At 40.2% G+C, this 13,886-nt stretch overlaps 1 protein-coding gene across 1 annotated transcript in view; it reads left to right on the forward strand.

Annotated features, from left to right (window-relative positions):
• CTNND2 (catenin delta 2) overlaps positions 1 to 13,886 on the forward strand; it is a 566,347-nt gene that overhangs the window by 456,802 nt on the left and 95,659 nt on the right. Inside the window, exons 12-13 of the mRNA XM_075495646.1 lie at positions 4,704 to 4,821; positions 8,841 to 9,026. Coding sequence (XP_075351761.1) covers positions 4,704 to 4,821; positions 8,841 to 9,026 — 304 coding nt within the window. The remainder of the gene's footprint in view (positions 1 to 4,703; positions 4,822 to 8,840; positions 9,027 to 13,886) is intronic.

The raw sequence follows: 13,886 nt of genomic DNA on the forward strand, positions 1-13,886 counted from the left end.
ACTTTTTGGAATAAAGGTATACTTTGGATGTATCTGAAGTTTCATACCAAAGATAACTTCTGTGTTCCACCTGATTTAGGATTGTCCTTCTTATGTCTGTCCTTTCTTATATCCCATCAGTCCATAGCAAGAATGTTGCATATACTAGATATTAAACATGCTTTCTCTTTTCATCAGGGGGCCTTGAGAAAGACCTATTACAATTTCATCTTTGCTAAATACAGATTATTTGTTCTTAACGATTATCCTACGTGACTGCAGTGAGATCTCCAGTCTGCAGACCTGTAGCTGGTACAGGAAAGGTCATAGCTACTTGATGTGACCTGAACATACTCAAGGAGAGCAGTTGCTTACATAGATACTTTAATTCTGTCTTTGAGATTTGTAGAGCTGCCACTGGGAGTAACATCAACAGCTTGGTAAATATTCCCATATCCAGAGGGCATGTCTCTCAGCACACTGGCTTTCTGGATGATCTTTCCATAGAATTCAATGTCCCTCCCCTGGATAAGGCAGGCGGACTTAGTTATCCTAGAGCCATAAGGATATTGCTTGAAATCTCCCACAGTTTGTATGAGCATATGGAAAATGACCCTCAAGGAGAAAGAAATTACTTGGCACTACCCATCTTCCCCTACCTCAAATCCCACCAATTATACTGAATAACTAAGGTAGGTGCCAGGGTTGGCAGGAATCAGGTATGTGTTGCACGGTGCATTCCTTTGTACCACACACTTCATATCCATAGAGCGTGGGATTGACACCCCTTATGTATGTTTGGAGGATCATGCCTGCTGTTAGTTATCAGGTGATGACACGATAGCTGTGACACATTATCCCATAAAACTGAACCTGGATTATTGTCGTTCTCTTTCCATTCCTAGGTTATTAGCAAAATCGGTCTGCCATTTGTTCAGAAAACAGCCGTTTGATAAGCCATGGGTCTCAGCTCTTGTTCTGACTATCTGTTCTTGGTGTTCCTCTCCTGAGAAGCAGCTGTTTACGTTAGCTGCGTTTTGGAGGTCTGAATGGGACCTTCTGACTAAACTGAGAGTTATTCTTCAGCACTCTCTATTCTCGGTATTCCTGTGTGACTGGATTCCATTTGAAATTAATTTTACTGGTTTATGGAGGTCTAAAGGACTCCATGTCCTGTTAGATTCAAAATGTCAGCCTAGACCTCACATATACCCTTTGAGTAGAGTTTCCACAAAGTATCAAAATTTACCAGGTAATCAAATCAAGCTTTTGCTGGCCTGCCTTTACAACGGAGAAGTATTTTTTTCCTGAAAACCTGTGCATTGTATCTCCACATCTGTTTAAAAATCCAGAAAGTGTGGTTTCACCTGTTTGGAGACTGACACTGGAGAAATATGTGCTTACTTGGTGGGACATTTTACCAACAGCAGATATTACTAATGTGCCAGTTTAAGGTTTGCACAGTGACCTGTAAATTCACAAATGACAAATCATGTCTTACTCCCTGTCACACTGACAGCTACAGAGTGTTTGAGTTAACAATGAGAAATCAGAAAATTAAGTGGCAGCGTGTTTTCTTTGACAGCTCCACTCATTTGGAACTTGCTTCCCTTTCGCAAAACTACATAGCCTGAACATGGCCATGAACATGTTAGAGACCTTCTGTGAAAGATCTCAGTTAACAATGATTCCTTCAATAGAGGCGAAATGGGAATAGTTAAATAATGGGATGTATTTCTTTTTAAATAATCAAATTATTATTTCTGCCAAAACATTGATGGGAAGTTTGGGTTTTAAGCTATTTCCCATGTAAGCAAATACGCTAAATCTGGGGAGGGCTGTCATAGCTATGAGTCAGTGCAGAAGCTAGGCAGACACTTCTAAAAGAAAAGGGAAAGCAGTCATGGGAATTCAGTATATCCACCTTTTGATTACAGAAGCAACTGGAGCATAATGCAGAAGGATGATAAACAAAAGAACTGAACTCAGCAGCTCCTCCACACAAGGCAAAGAAGTGCATTTTCTGTCCAAGATGTGCCCCTAGTGTGTCTGTATTACCTTGTATAAAGGCCTCATATTCTTTGTTTGGCTGGAAATGAATGAGGCAGGCAGCTCGCAGCTCAGGGACTATAAGGTTGTCTGCATTGCTGTCTTGGTGAGGAGGAGTTTCTGGGGAACTTGGAGAGGAGCGGAGAGGCTGCCAGTCTGTGCAGCTTTGGAGAGAGTCAAGGTGACGTGCATTGGCCATGCTAGAGAGAAGAAATCACCTCAGCAAAAAGAGCAGGGAGAATGTGTATCTCTGTTTCTACCAATGTCTAAGTCTATACACTTTGAAAGCTTGCACTCAGTATATGTAACTGCAGAAAATGAAGAAGCCTGGACACATGATGTTAGTACAGACTGTTACATCTAGTTCTGTTTAAAAGGACTCAGTAATATTTCAGCTTTTTTTTGCATAGTGGTGCAAGGAGAGACGGTGTGCCGAGAGCACTTCCTCAGCATCCTCCTATTGTAATTTGTGCAGTTATTCTTTTAGGGCTGGATACAACTCTCTCTCTCTCTCTTTTTTCCTCTGTCTTTATCTTCCTGGAGGGTAGGAGAGTAGAATTTCAGATAAAAGTCCACTCATCCCCCTTGTCCTCACTGCCCACCCCCAATGCACTTTTCAGATCCATGATTCTTCTTTTCCTATGTGTGCTGCCTCTTGGCCATTTCAGGTGGAGCTGTTGCCTTTAATAAGGGGACAATCTACTCAAAATGCACTTTAGGCAGAGTCCCCAGCCCTGCAAATATAGGGCACGGGCACTGTTTTGGGAAAACCATGCTCTATAATTTTACCTTCTGATTTCTGTCACCCCAAGGGAAGTCAGAAGGTTTCTATCACTTCAAAGCGAGAGCCAATGGAAGACTTTTTCCAGCTGATGCTCTCCAGACCCCAGTTCCTGGATGGCAGAAGAGGGTTTCCACGTGAACTGGAGGAAAGCCCCTCATTTGCTGCTCTTATAGCAGCAGAGAGAGAGGGGAAGAGGTCTGGAGTTCAGGGACCAGAAGAAGAACAAGACAACACAAAACTTGCAAGCCATTATGAAGGGGACGCTTCTGATGTGTAATGTGGGGTGAACTGGGGAGTCTCAAGGAGAACAGAAAGCATGTATTTGTGTGCTAGGGAGATAAAGGAATTCATTCCAGTGCTCCTGGGCTGCGTGGTTTTTTGTCATGCTGTCTGCAGAGGTGAAGGGAGCACTATTGAATTAATTGGGGCAGCCTGTGTGGGGGAGAGCAGAACTAATTAGGACTGTGTGGGGATGCAAGTATAGATAGAAAATCATGTGTGTTTAGGGAGCAGAATCAATTAGGTACCTGCATTGGAGGGGCTGGGGGGTTGTCCAGTTATAAGATTATTTGATTAGGAAAACACTTTGGCGCTTTGGGGAAATGGAAATTCTTTTTTTTTTTCAGATGATAGGGAGGCAGAACAGGATGAAGTAAGTAGAGCAAAGAAAGAATTGAAAGAAAACCTATCCTTAAGTCCTCTTGCCTTCCTCCATCTAAAATTCATTGCCCTGTCCCAGGATTCTTGTCCTTTTTCCATCTTTAACGCAAAAGCAATTGAAAATGGCATAAGAGGAAGAAAGTGCCTTGCCTTCTTTCCAAATCAAAGGGCCGATGGCCTCCCTTCTGTTTCCATACATTGGCATTAAGTACGTAGGCTGGTGTGCTCTTGTCTGTTCTTCCTTTGTATAAACTTCAGTAGTGGGGAGAGAGGAGCTACAGATGAGTCACCTCAGCAGAGGGTTGTCTTTCCCTAGCAAAGGAGACTATGTGAAAAGTTTTACCCCATTCCTGAGATTGCTAATTCACCCATTTCCAAATCAAAACCGCTGTGCAAATGTGAATGCAATTTTTCTCAGGGAAGCTTGATGTTAGCAAGTATAGATTCTGTTTATATATGCTCATTCATACATAATTGTTTCTTTATATGTCAATATTTTGAACTTTATGACACACTATGTTATGCAGTAAATTCTGTTTTAATTGTGTTTTTATAAGTGTGTTCAGAAGGCCCTCTGGCCCTGTTTGAGGAACACAATTATTATGACAAGCTGAGGTTTTAAATTTTGCAATGTAAAACAACTTGTGAGTAACTACGTAAAAAGAAGATTGAGGTATTAACGTTCTCTGAAAATGAGAGAGAAGAGGAAACACTCATGTAAAATGAGAAGCAAGCAATACCAGGTGTTTTATGTTATGCTTTAATAATATTTTTCTCTCCGGTTAAGAGCCCTAACTACTGGGCTCTTCAAATCCTAGGAGATTTCTTTGGCAAAACCTCTAGACTTTTCAAAGCCTGATTTATAAGTACATATGCACATGTTTAAAACGCTTTCTCACAAATACAAAACCTACTTTAAAAAAAAAAGGAAGGAAAACCATCAGCCCTTCTCCAAATTTTGGTAGGCTGTGAGTCTCCCAGCTCAGGTGGACGCATGCTGCTTGGCTCCTCAGCCCTTTCTTGTGGAGGACCTGATGACTTCCATTTGTTCCCCTCTGCGTTACATTTCCTGAGCTCATTCACAGCTGTCTTCATTATTCACAGCCCTGAACTGATGAAAAGAGGAAAAAAACCAAGTGGTTTTATCTGTGTGTTAATTGTGAGAGCGTTTCAGGAGGGGCTGGTGGGCAGGGGAGCTGTGGAGGTGGTGACCCTTGCTGTTGCCTTGCAGGAATGTCAGCTCTGCTGGAGAGGAGGCCCGCAGAAGAATGAGGGAGTGTGATGGCCTGACGGACGCATTGCTGTACGTGATCCAGTCTGCTCTGGGGAGCAGTGAAATTGATAGTAAGGTTTGTCATCTTTGTCTTTTGAGGAGCAAGAAATCCAGGTACCCAGGGTACGGCAGGACTATAAAAGTGACAGTTTTTTTAAAAAAATGCATTGTGAGGGATGCCTTTGCAAAGCATAATTTAGCCCATTTTTTTCTTCCCCTTCTGTTGAGCTGTGTATTTTTGTGTGCTAAGTGTTGGGTTTGTGTCTACCTGTGTAGTGTGCACGGGTAAGCATGTCATCCTCTCACTTGAATTATTAAGGGAGAAAATATGATACTGATTTAAGAAGAGCAAATATGTCATGTTCCGTGTAAACTTCCTTACACTGCTCTGCCAGGTTTACCTTAAAATTGATTTTCAGTACCCAGTATGAGACAGAGCTAATAACAGGGAGGTAGGCTTACAAGGCAAACAAACAAACAAAAATTGCACAATTAACAGGCAGTTTTGCAGTAATACCAACATTATTTCTTCTTTGAACAGGATCAATGAATGCTTTCAATAACAACTGTTTTAAGATGTATTTTTATGTCAGCTCTACTTCTCTGAAGTACTAGGATGTGAACACGCTTCTCCAAAGGTGAGAGGCACTGCCTAATTAAAAAGACTTCAAGCATTTACCAACTGAAGATTTGTAATACATTAAAGCATTCCAGAGAAGAAGAAAGAGGCTAGTTTCAAATACCTTTTGCTTCCAGTATATGGTGCTAAATTAATTACAGTTGCTGCTCTAGGGCAACCTTGGTCCATTTGCAAACCCTTAAGAATCACAGGAGGGCAGCCTTTTACGTAGCAAAATTTTAAAGCCCACTGGGTTTGTATTTCCAAATGATCCTTCACAGATAGTTGTCCATGGACCTCTGTGGGTTTATAGGTTGCAGAGGGATAACCTCCAGAACTTTCTGGTCGTTAGCCTGAACCACATAGGTGAAATCTGCCCGTGCGTTCAGGGGAGGGAGAGAGGAACGAGGAGAGGTTTGTAGCATGTGGTGTTGGGATAACAGAAAACCGTGCTGCTTTAAAAGCACAAAAATCACCCCAAAAAAACCCACAACCCATTAATCTCTGATCAGTTTTCCATTAACAGAAGTTTATCAGAGCGATGACCGGAGGAGGCCCACCCAGAAGGTCGGCACCCAGAAGGTCGGTTCAGAGCAAGCTCGGCCGCTGCCTGCAGCCAGCCACCTCCCGCCGCTCCCTGCCACCTCCTGCAGCGCAGCCCCAGCACGGAGGTCTTGTTAGCTTCTTCAGCTTTGGAAGAGCTGAACCGCGGCTGTTTCCAGGCTCCCTGATTTGGCTTGCCTAACAGAAAGGAGAAGTCGGAGGGGCTTCATCGGAGCAGAGTGGGAGGTGGATGGAGGAGGTCAGCTCATGCCCCATCTCACAGCTCAGCTGCTGCTTTTGCAGCAGTATCTTTGTAGGTGGCCCAGCTGATTTTAAGATCGTTTTACTGTTAAAAAGGTTAGATAAGGAGCGCAGTAAGCTCCCTGTTTTGCCTCTTATGGTTAAGATAGACCGTTCTGTTTATACTCTTATTTGAAGCTGGTATGACTTGTAAAAAGTGCAGGCTAAGTCATATATGGAGGAAAAAAATGAATAAATGAGAGAAAAATTATTCTCCCTGCCTTAGTAGTTTTAACCTCCTAACAGCTTTTTAACGGAATGACATAAAGCAGTTGTGCAGCTAAATGCAAAACACCACAGTGTAGCCTCTTACCTTGCATCTTTATCCCAAAGTAGAATGTAATTTTAATGAAATTAAATATTTAAATAACCGGCTCTAAATCAGTTTTTAATCTAGTTTCAGAAATGCTGCTATTATAAACAAGAAACGGAACTTTACATTCAAAGTTATAAATGTTATTTTCCAAATGCCACGACAGTTGCCCTAGTAGATAATTTTGTAATACTGTTAGTGAGTAAAACCTGAAATACTGAAAAACAGGTCTCTGCTCTTTGCAGGCTCTGAAAGAGGATGGGGGACTTTCAAGCGCATGCAGAGTTGTTGTTAGAGTCATTCCTCACTCTGGTGAAGTCAAGAGTGCGTAAATCTTAGCAGCGCTACAAGCGTCTTAGCAGCAGTGTTTCTTATAAATGTCTAATAAGAAAAAACTATGATACTTCAAGTTAAGATGTTAAAAATGAGTGACTTAGACATGGTTACCTGACAAAGTTACTCTTCATAATTTTAATTTGATCTATTAAGACTACTGAAGTCACACTTAGTCCCCTTACGATGAAACTGAAAAATATCTGTAGGAATGAGGAATGTAAGAACCCTTGAAAGTTCAAAGCTACAAGTCAAGAAGGAGTGAAGTCTGTCCAACTGCATGACTAGACCCAGCTTTCTTGGCTTGTACGAGATCACCTTAGTGAAGATGGTGTTGGTTGTATTCGAGGCTTTGAAGTTTGCTTATCAGTGTGTAGTTTGAGGTAACATTGTCCTCACAGTGGGCTTAGCTACTTTGGTTTTGACATAATGAGCATTTTAAGTGTGAAAACTATTATTCATTAAAAGGGGAATTAAAATTCAGAACCCTAATTGACAAACACAGAGCTTCAACTTCAGCACATTATGGATGTGCAGAAGTAAATATTAGCAAGAGCGAATAAAATTCAAATACGGAAATGTTAAAGAAAAGTAAAAGAGGTAGCAAACTTTTTATGATCACCATGAGAGCTGCAAAGCTTTGAGGTATGAAAGGTGCACTAAAGTTTCACATTTTCTACATATCTATTTCTACATATGTTTACATATTTGGCTGGAGATTTCAAATTAGTACAAGTGTAGTGTGAAATTTCATTTACATTAAAAAAAAAATAAATAAAAATTCCTGTCTAGAGGAGTCTGAGTTCAGTGTTCGATATCATCTCTGGAACTTAATGTCATCTCAAAAACTGTGTGCCAAATGCATACTTGGCATAAGCTCATACAGTATATGAAAGTAAATTAAGCCCCATCTGTTTGCCTCACTGGTGAGTATGGCAGAGTACCATCGAGCCGAAAGCCTCAACGCTCATTCCATTCTGGGTTAATGGAGCAACAGAGATGGAATGTAGTGGCTATCGCTTTTTATCTCCATGCAGCATTAGGAAGAGCTGAAATAGATACAGATAGATACAGACTGGCTTTTTTAACCATGCTTTCCCTGCCTCCAGAAAATTAAGCACTTATCCTTCCTGTTAAGGATAGTCAAACCAACTTGAACCAACTAAATGAGCAGGCTTCAAGCAAGTCTAAACCAAGCTTCTTTTAGACTTGCAGAAATTATCTTGAATTATCAGTGCCGTCTTTTTCCTCTGCTGGGTCTCGCTTCGCTCCATTTCTGGATTCCCACTGCCATCTTTTACAGAAGGCACAACCTACTAGGGGGACAAATGGATGAAAGGGAAAGGCTGCCTACAAGTTCCGTGCGGCCTGGCTAGAAGCAGTAAAAGCAGCAAGACTCCTGAGATTTCTAGTCTTACTTCTGGGACGTGAGAAACATCACCTGTTCATGCTACAAGTGTTTGTGAAATGGAACCTGGCTCCCATTTTTTCTGGTAACTTATATAGAATTGATGCCAGAAATAACATTTATTTCTGCTTTTTAAAAAAAAAAAAAAAAACAAACCCACAACCTATTGCCATTTTCTGTTTATAGCATTTTGTGTTCGCTGAGGTGGGAGTTTGCTGACATTCTGTGTGTGTTCAGGTTCTCTTGATCACTTTTTATCTCGGCTTCTGTTTCACATGGGGCTCCAGCATGAAGATCAGAATGACGGTAAAAATACTCATGGAAAAAATGTTGTCCAGACTACTGGTTTCTTTCCATAAAAATTTCTAAATCTCTTAAGCTGTGGTTACCTGGGGAGCACTCAGAAATGAGCAGATAAGAATTGTGCTGGGAAAATGTATGTGCAAAGATTGATGATATTTCTTCTGCCTTGTATACAAAGTGAGCAAGGGAAGGATTTTAACTTTTTTCTGGTTTTGTTTTCTGGGTGTTTGTTGTTTTTTTTTGTTTTGGTTTTTTTTTTTTTGTCACACTTTTCAGACCGTTGAAAACTGTGTGTGCATTTTGAGGAACCTCTCATACAGGCTAGCTGCAGAAACATCTCAGGGACAGCAGATGGGAACAGATGAACTTGATGGATTACTCTGTGGTGATGCCAATGGAAAAGACGCAGAGAGTTCAGGGTGCTGGGGGAAGAAGAAAAAGAAAAAGAAATCACAAGATCAGGTAATGAAAGTTACTTGCAGCTGCGTTGCGAGTGGTTGAAGTGCCCATCAATTACAATGTAAAAGATGAATGCACTGTATTAGAAATGAAGTGCATGATGCATAAAATACAAAACTGTTGCCTTTGTTAATTAGCTGAGAGCTTAAAGCGGAGTATGGCTCAAGTAACGAAAGGAAATCCATTTGCTTGAGAAAGTTGCACATTACATGGTGGCACCTGGAAACTGTAGTCATGGGTACACTGTGAACGCCATAAATACTGTAAACTGCTCAGTCTATTAAAGGAAGCCATTTATAATGAAAAGTGTAAGTCTTAACATTCAGATGTAATCTGCATATACTTTACGCTGTACTTCTACGCAGCCACCTGTGTGTAGAGAGGCGTTGATGCAAGCAAACATCACGTTTACATTTGTATACTTATTTGCTTCAAAGTTAGTCTTGTACTCTGCCTCTACGTGTTAAGAGAAAACTTACAGAATTACAGAACTGAATCGAGCAATATGAGTGAATGTTAAAAAAGCATGCATATTTTGATATATTTAATGTCATTGCCAAGCAAAGATTGAGAATTACAGTCTTGATAGTTTCCTCAAGTTATTTGAGGTGCTGCAGGTTTTTATTTTAGGTCGGTTGACTTTTAAAGTGTATTTATCTCGTTTTCCCATTAACAACTTAAAATTTGGGGAATGCTGACGAAGTTACAGAGAAAGACGTTGTTGTATCAGTACACGCACTAAATAGCAATGAGACTGGCTACTGATTATGAACTTTTTCAAATGACCTGTGCTGGCAGCAGGCAGTTTTCTATCTCGTCCTAGACTTAGTCTTTGCCATTTATTTCTGTTTCAGATTGCTCAAAGAAAATATTCATTTGAGTAAGCAATTAGGCGTGCAGGGTATTTGCACAAATGATATAAACCAATATTGAAAATATTCCTGAGTTCATAAAGGCAAATTGTGTTAATGTGGAAAAGTTATAGGAACATTAACAAGCTAAGATTCAGGTACTGAAAAATGCATCACTCATGACTAGTAAGACTTTAATTTCACCTACTCTTCTAGGTAAACACTGCAGTCATCAGATAATAACTTGAATTTATTATGGCCTTTTGTTGGGATTCTTGTATTGGGCTACAGTGAGATAAAAAGTGCCAAAGCAAGCTAATTTTACCCTATAAAGCAGTCGTCATCCCTGCTCCTGAATTAACAGTTCCCACACACTATACTTGCAGTTATTCAAAGTGCAGTAACAAAACCAGCATGTCTGGATATGAATGGGTCACGCTGCAACTCGCCTTTCTCTTTTGATGCTCTGTTTACCAACACACACATGTGCACACACACACACTATATATAAAATCTTTAACTCTTCCTTTTATATTCCTTTTGTGATTTCTGGATCTCAGGTTCATACTTTTAGCTCTGTACCACTGACTATTTCATTGTTCCTGTCAGACTTCTCTGTACTTTAAAGGTTCCCTATAAAAGATCTTTCTCCTCCTCCAGGCCAAAGAACTAATCTCTTTTGGCTGGTTTCCTTTACCATGTACGTGCTTCTGTCTACTCTTAGGTACCTTTGTCTGAGTCTTTTCTATGAGTGTTCATTATCAGCATGCAGCATGGTAAAGGTCTCTTCAGATCTGCTTGTGTTTGTCTAATGGAAGCGTTTAATATAATTTTTAAAATCCAAAGAAAAGTTAAACTGTGCACATATTTTCAGGTTTATGTTCACTAGGCTTTTCTGCAGCAAGGAAATAAATTTCCTCTTTCCAGAACTGATTTTTGTGGTGCACAGGACCACTTTGCCTTACAAACATTAGAAATATTTTTCTAATGAATTTTCTTCTTTCGTCTCATTTCCTTTAAATCTGGCCAGCCTCCCCCATCTTGCCATACACCAGTTCTCACCTGTGGCTATTATTCAGTTCAGGAGTTCAAGGGAGCCTTGGGAGCCTTCTGCAGAGTGTGTTATTCCCACCCTGTGATCTTTGATTGCTGTTGACCATACCAAGCATTTTAAAATATGTTATCAAGTTTACTAGAATGCTACTAAAAACAAATGTGACTGAGGTCTATCAGCAAGATCACCATGCCAGAAACAGCTCTCCCAAGTTACTCTCATAAATGGAAAAGAAAAACAGAAGAATGTTTTTCATGTAACTGTGCCTTTATATTAATAGCATAGAGCTTGACCCCCAACTCAAACTGGAGTAAGGGTAAAGGTAAATTTTTTTGTCCATTTATTTTTCAAAAATGAGCACAAAACTATATTCAGTTGGCTTTCTTTCTGGAAAGCACCCAGTCCAATTACGTTTTAAAAAAAAAAAAGTTCTTTCTGCTTCTTTGGCTCTGTCATTGTCTTGTGGTTTTTCAGGACCCCAGTATGTTCATTACTACTAAAAAGTAGGACTAACTGGAAACCCAGATCATGTTCTTCTGGACTGTGTCACAGTCGGGAATACCCTGTTTACCATTTCTGTGTGTGTCAAGAAAAATAAGTATTCTTGGGTGTTTTGTTGTGGTTGTGTTTTTCCAGGCAAGAATCTCTAACAACAGGATCATCTTGTATTCCTCGGGTTAGTCAGAATTCGCCCTGTCTAAACTAAGCTCATCAACACTTTCTGCAGCTTGCAGGAGAAAACTTTCAAATGTCCTTTCACCATATATTGTCTCCCTGCGTGCTGACTGCTGCCCTGTGTATTTCATGTGTACATATTCTTTTACAGTAATGTCATCATTTTTCTGCAAGACTTTTAAATTTTTCCGGGTAATGCCTTTCATAATCTCTTCCCAATTGCAGTGCTCAAGCTGTTACCTGCTGCTTGTTCTGTCCCTCCGAACAGATCTCATGCTCACTGCGGGATGCTATTTTTAGAGTGCTCATTCCTTTAAGTGCCTCAGCAGGGAAGCTTTTATGCTCTGAAATATCTTATAATATAGTTCTGAAGATCACGCTTGTCATGGATGGTGTCTTACATGTAAATAATCAAGGCATACCTATGGAATCTTCATGGGATGCAATTATTTACAATATCTGGAACACTGAAAGCACTGCACACCACCACGGATTTGGAACCTGTGGAAGGAAACCTCAAAGAAATGGAAGATGAGAAAGATATAAAAGTAGTCAGTTACCCAGATGCCCCGTGAAGAGACGGCATTGAGCTTCAGGCCACTTTCAATGGATTGTTCACACTAGACAGTGCAAACTCACAAACATAAAAACAAATCTTTTTTTAGGCTCCTTACTATTGTCACTTACAGATACGCAAAGTGGAGTTCAGCTCAGTATTAAAACGCCAGTCATTTACCTGTGTGATGCCTTTAATACTTGAGAGTTTTGCCTTTCCTGTCAAGTGAAGCACAGGGCACAGTTGCATCTCTTAAGAGTTGTGACACCTCAGTCCAGGGGAGTAGTTTCCAGTTCTGCACCCTGCTGCATTTTATGTCCCCAGAAAATATGTGTTGAGGGTATAGGTACCATTCTGTTTTTGGCAGTGCATGGGGTTCTCGTATAATAAAATAGCAGAAGATAAGGTTTACAAAACTGTGGGGGGGGAAAAATGTTCAGATTTTAGTGAATGCAATTGTGAAATGTTCCTTTTACAGTATACTTCTTCAGTCCTTCACTTAGTTTCTCAAGTGTGTATTTTCTTGAACTCCTTCTGAAGTGACCAATATGGGCATTTATGGGGTGGTCTTTAATTTCTGAATAAAAGTATTGAACTTATCTAAAAGCTACTAGTAGCAAAACTACTGTAATTGGGCAATAATACCAGATGTATCCTTTTAGACAGTGGCTGTGGATGAAGTCACAGTTTTCTATACTTACAAAAAAAAAAACCTCTCATACGCAGCTAGGGAGTTTGTTTCTTAAACCATAAAACAAGAGAAACCTTCTGTAACAGTCAAGTCACTTTCTCATTGGTTTTCTCTGTAAAGAAAGTAGAAGTTAATTTCTTTTTTTTATGATTTAGGAAACAATTAACCCTATTTCTCTAGGTTATATTTCAGTTGTAGTCGCACATAAGTTACTTGAGGGGAAGAACAGGACTGAGCAGTAATATAAAATGTGGTTTTCTTTGAAAGGTCTTTCACGAACAAATTGGAATATATTTTTCATTAATGACATCAGTTGTCTATACCAATGGCAACTTCTCTACATCTTGAAATCAAATAAGAGATGTTTCTTTGTTCAGCTCGTAGTTAAGTCTAATGTCACCTTTCAAATTACTTTACTTAAGGAGTTCCCTTAGGATCACAGGAAACAAGTGTTCTCCTCATTTCAGAATAAAGGTGGGTAGTGTTAAAAGCCCACAATCCTTCCTCTCTCTGGTGGTTTACCAGAGCTCAGATGGGTTCCTGAGATGTATGCTTTGTCACACAAGTTTAATGCCAGAAGATACCCAAACCTTCTAAAGATTTGCAATAAAAGCCAGGTATAGCATTGGTATTACCTATGGAAAAACAGAAAGTGAAACTTCTGTAAAGGCTTCGGGGGAAAAATAAGTGAGACTCACCTGACTTTATTTCTGTCTCAGACCCAAAGGACTGCAATTCCCTGCCATCACCGTTGTTTGTTATATTCTCTCTGCTGCTTACCTGTGATCAGCTGTTACTGAGCCCTCACCAGACAAAGCTCTCCAGCTGTAGAGGCTTTCATCTCCGACTAGGACATCATAGACCTCGACCTCTCTGCCTTGTATCATGTCACTCTTCAGATGGAAACTAATTTTTCCACTGCTGAAATTTGTCGCTGCTGTTTGTATGCTCACTGCTGCCAACAGGTTTATTCTCTGAGCTGTATGAGAAACAAGGATTATGACAAAAAGCAGTTAGGGACAATAAGATGTATGGT

The sequence above is a fragment of the Mycteria americana genome, chromosome 2 (genome assembly GCF_035582795.1).
Source record: "Mycteria americana isolate JAX WOST 10 ecotype Jacksonville Zoo and Gardens chromosome 2, USCA_MyAme_1.0, whole genome shotgun sequence".
Lineage (NCBI taxonomy): Eukaryota > Metazoa > Chordata > Aves > Ciconiiformes > Ciconiidae > Mycteria > Mycteria americana.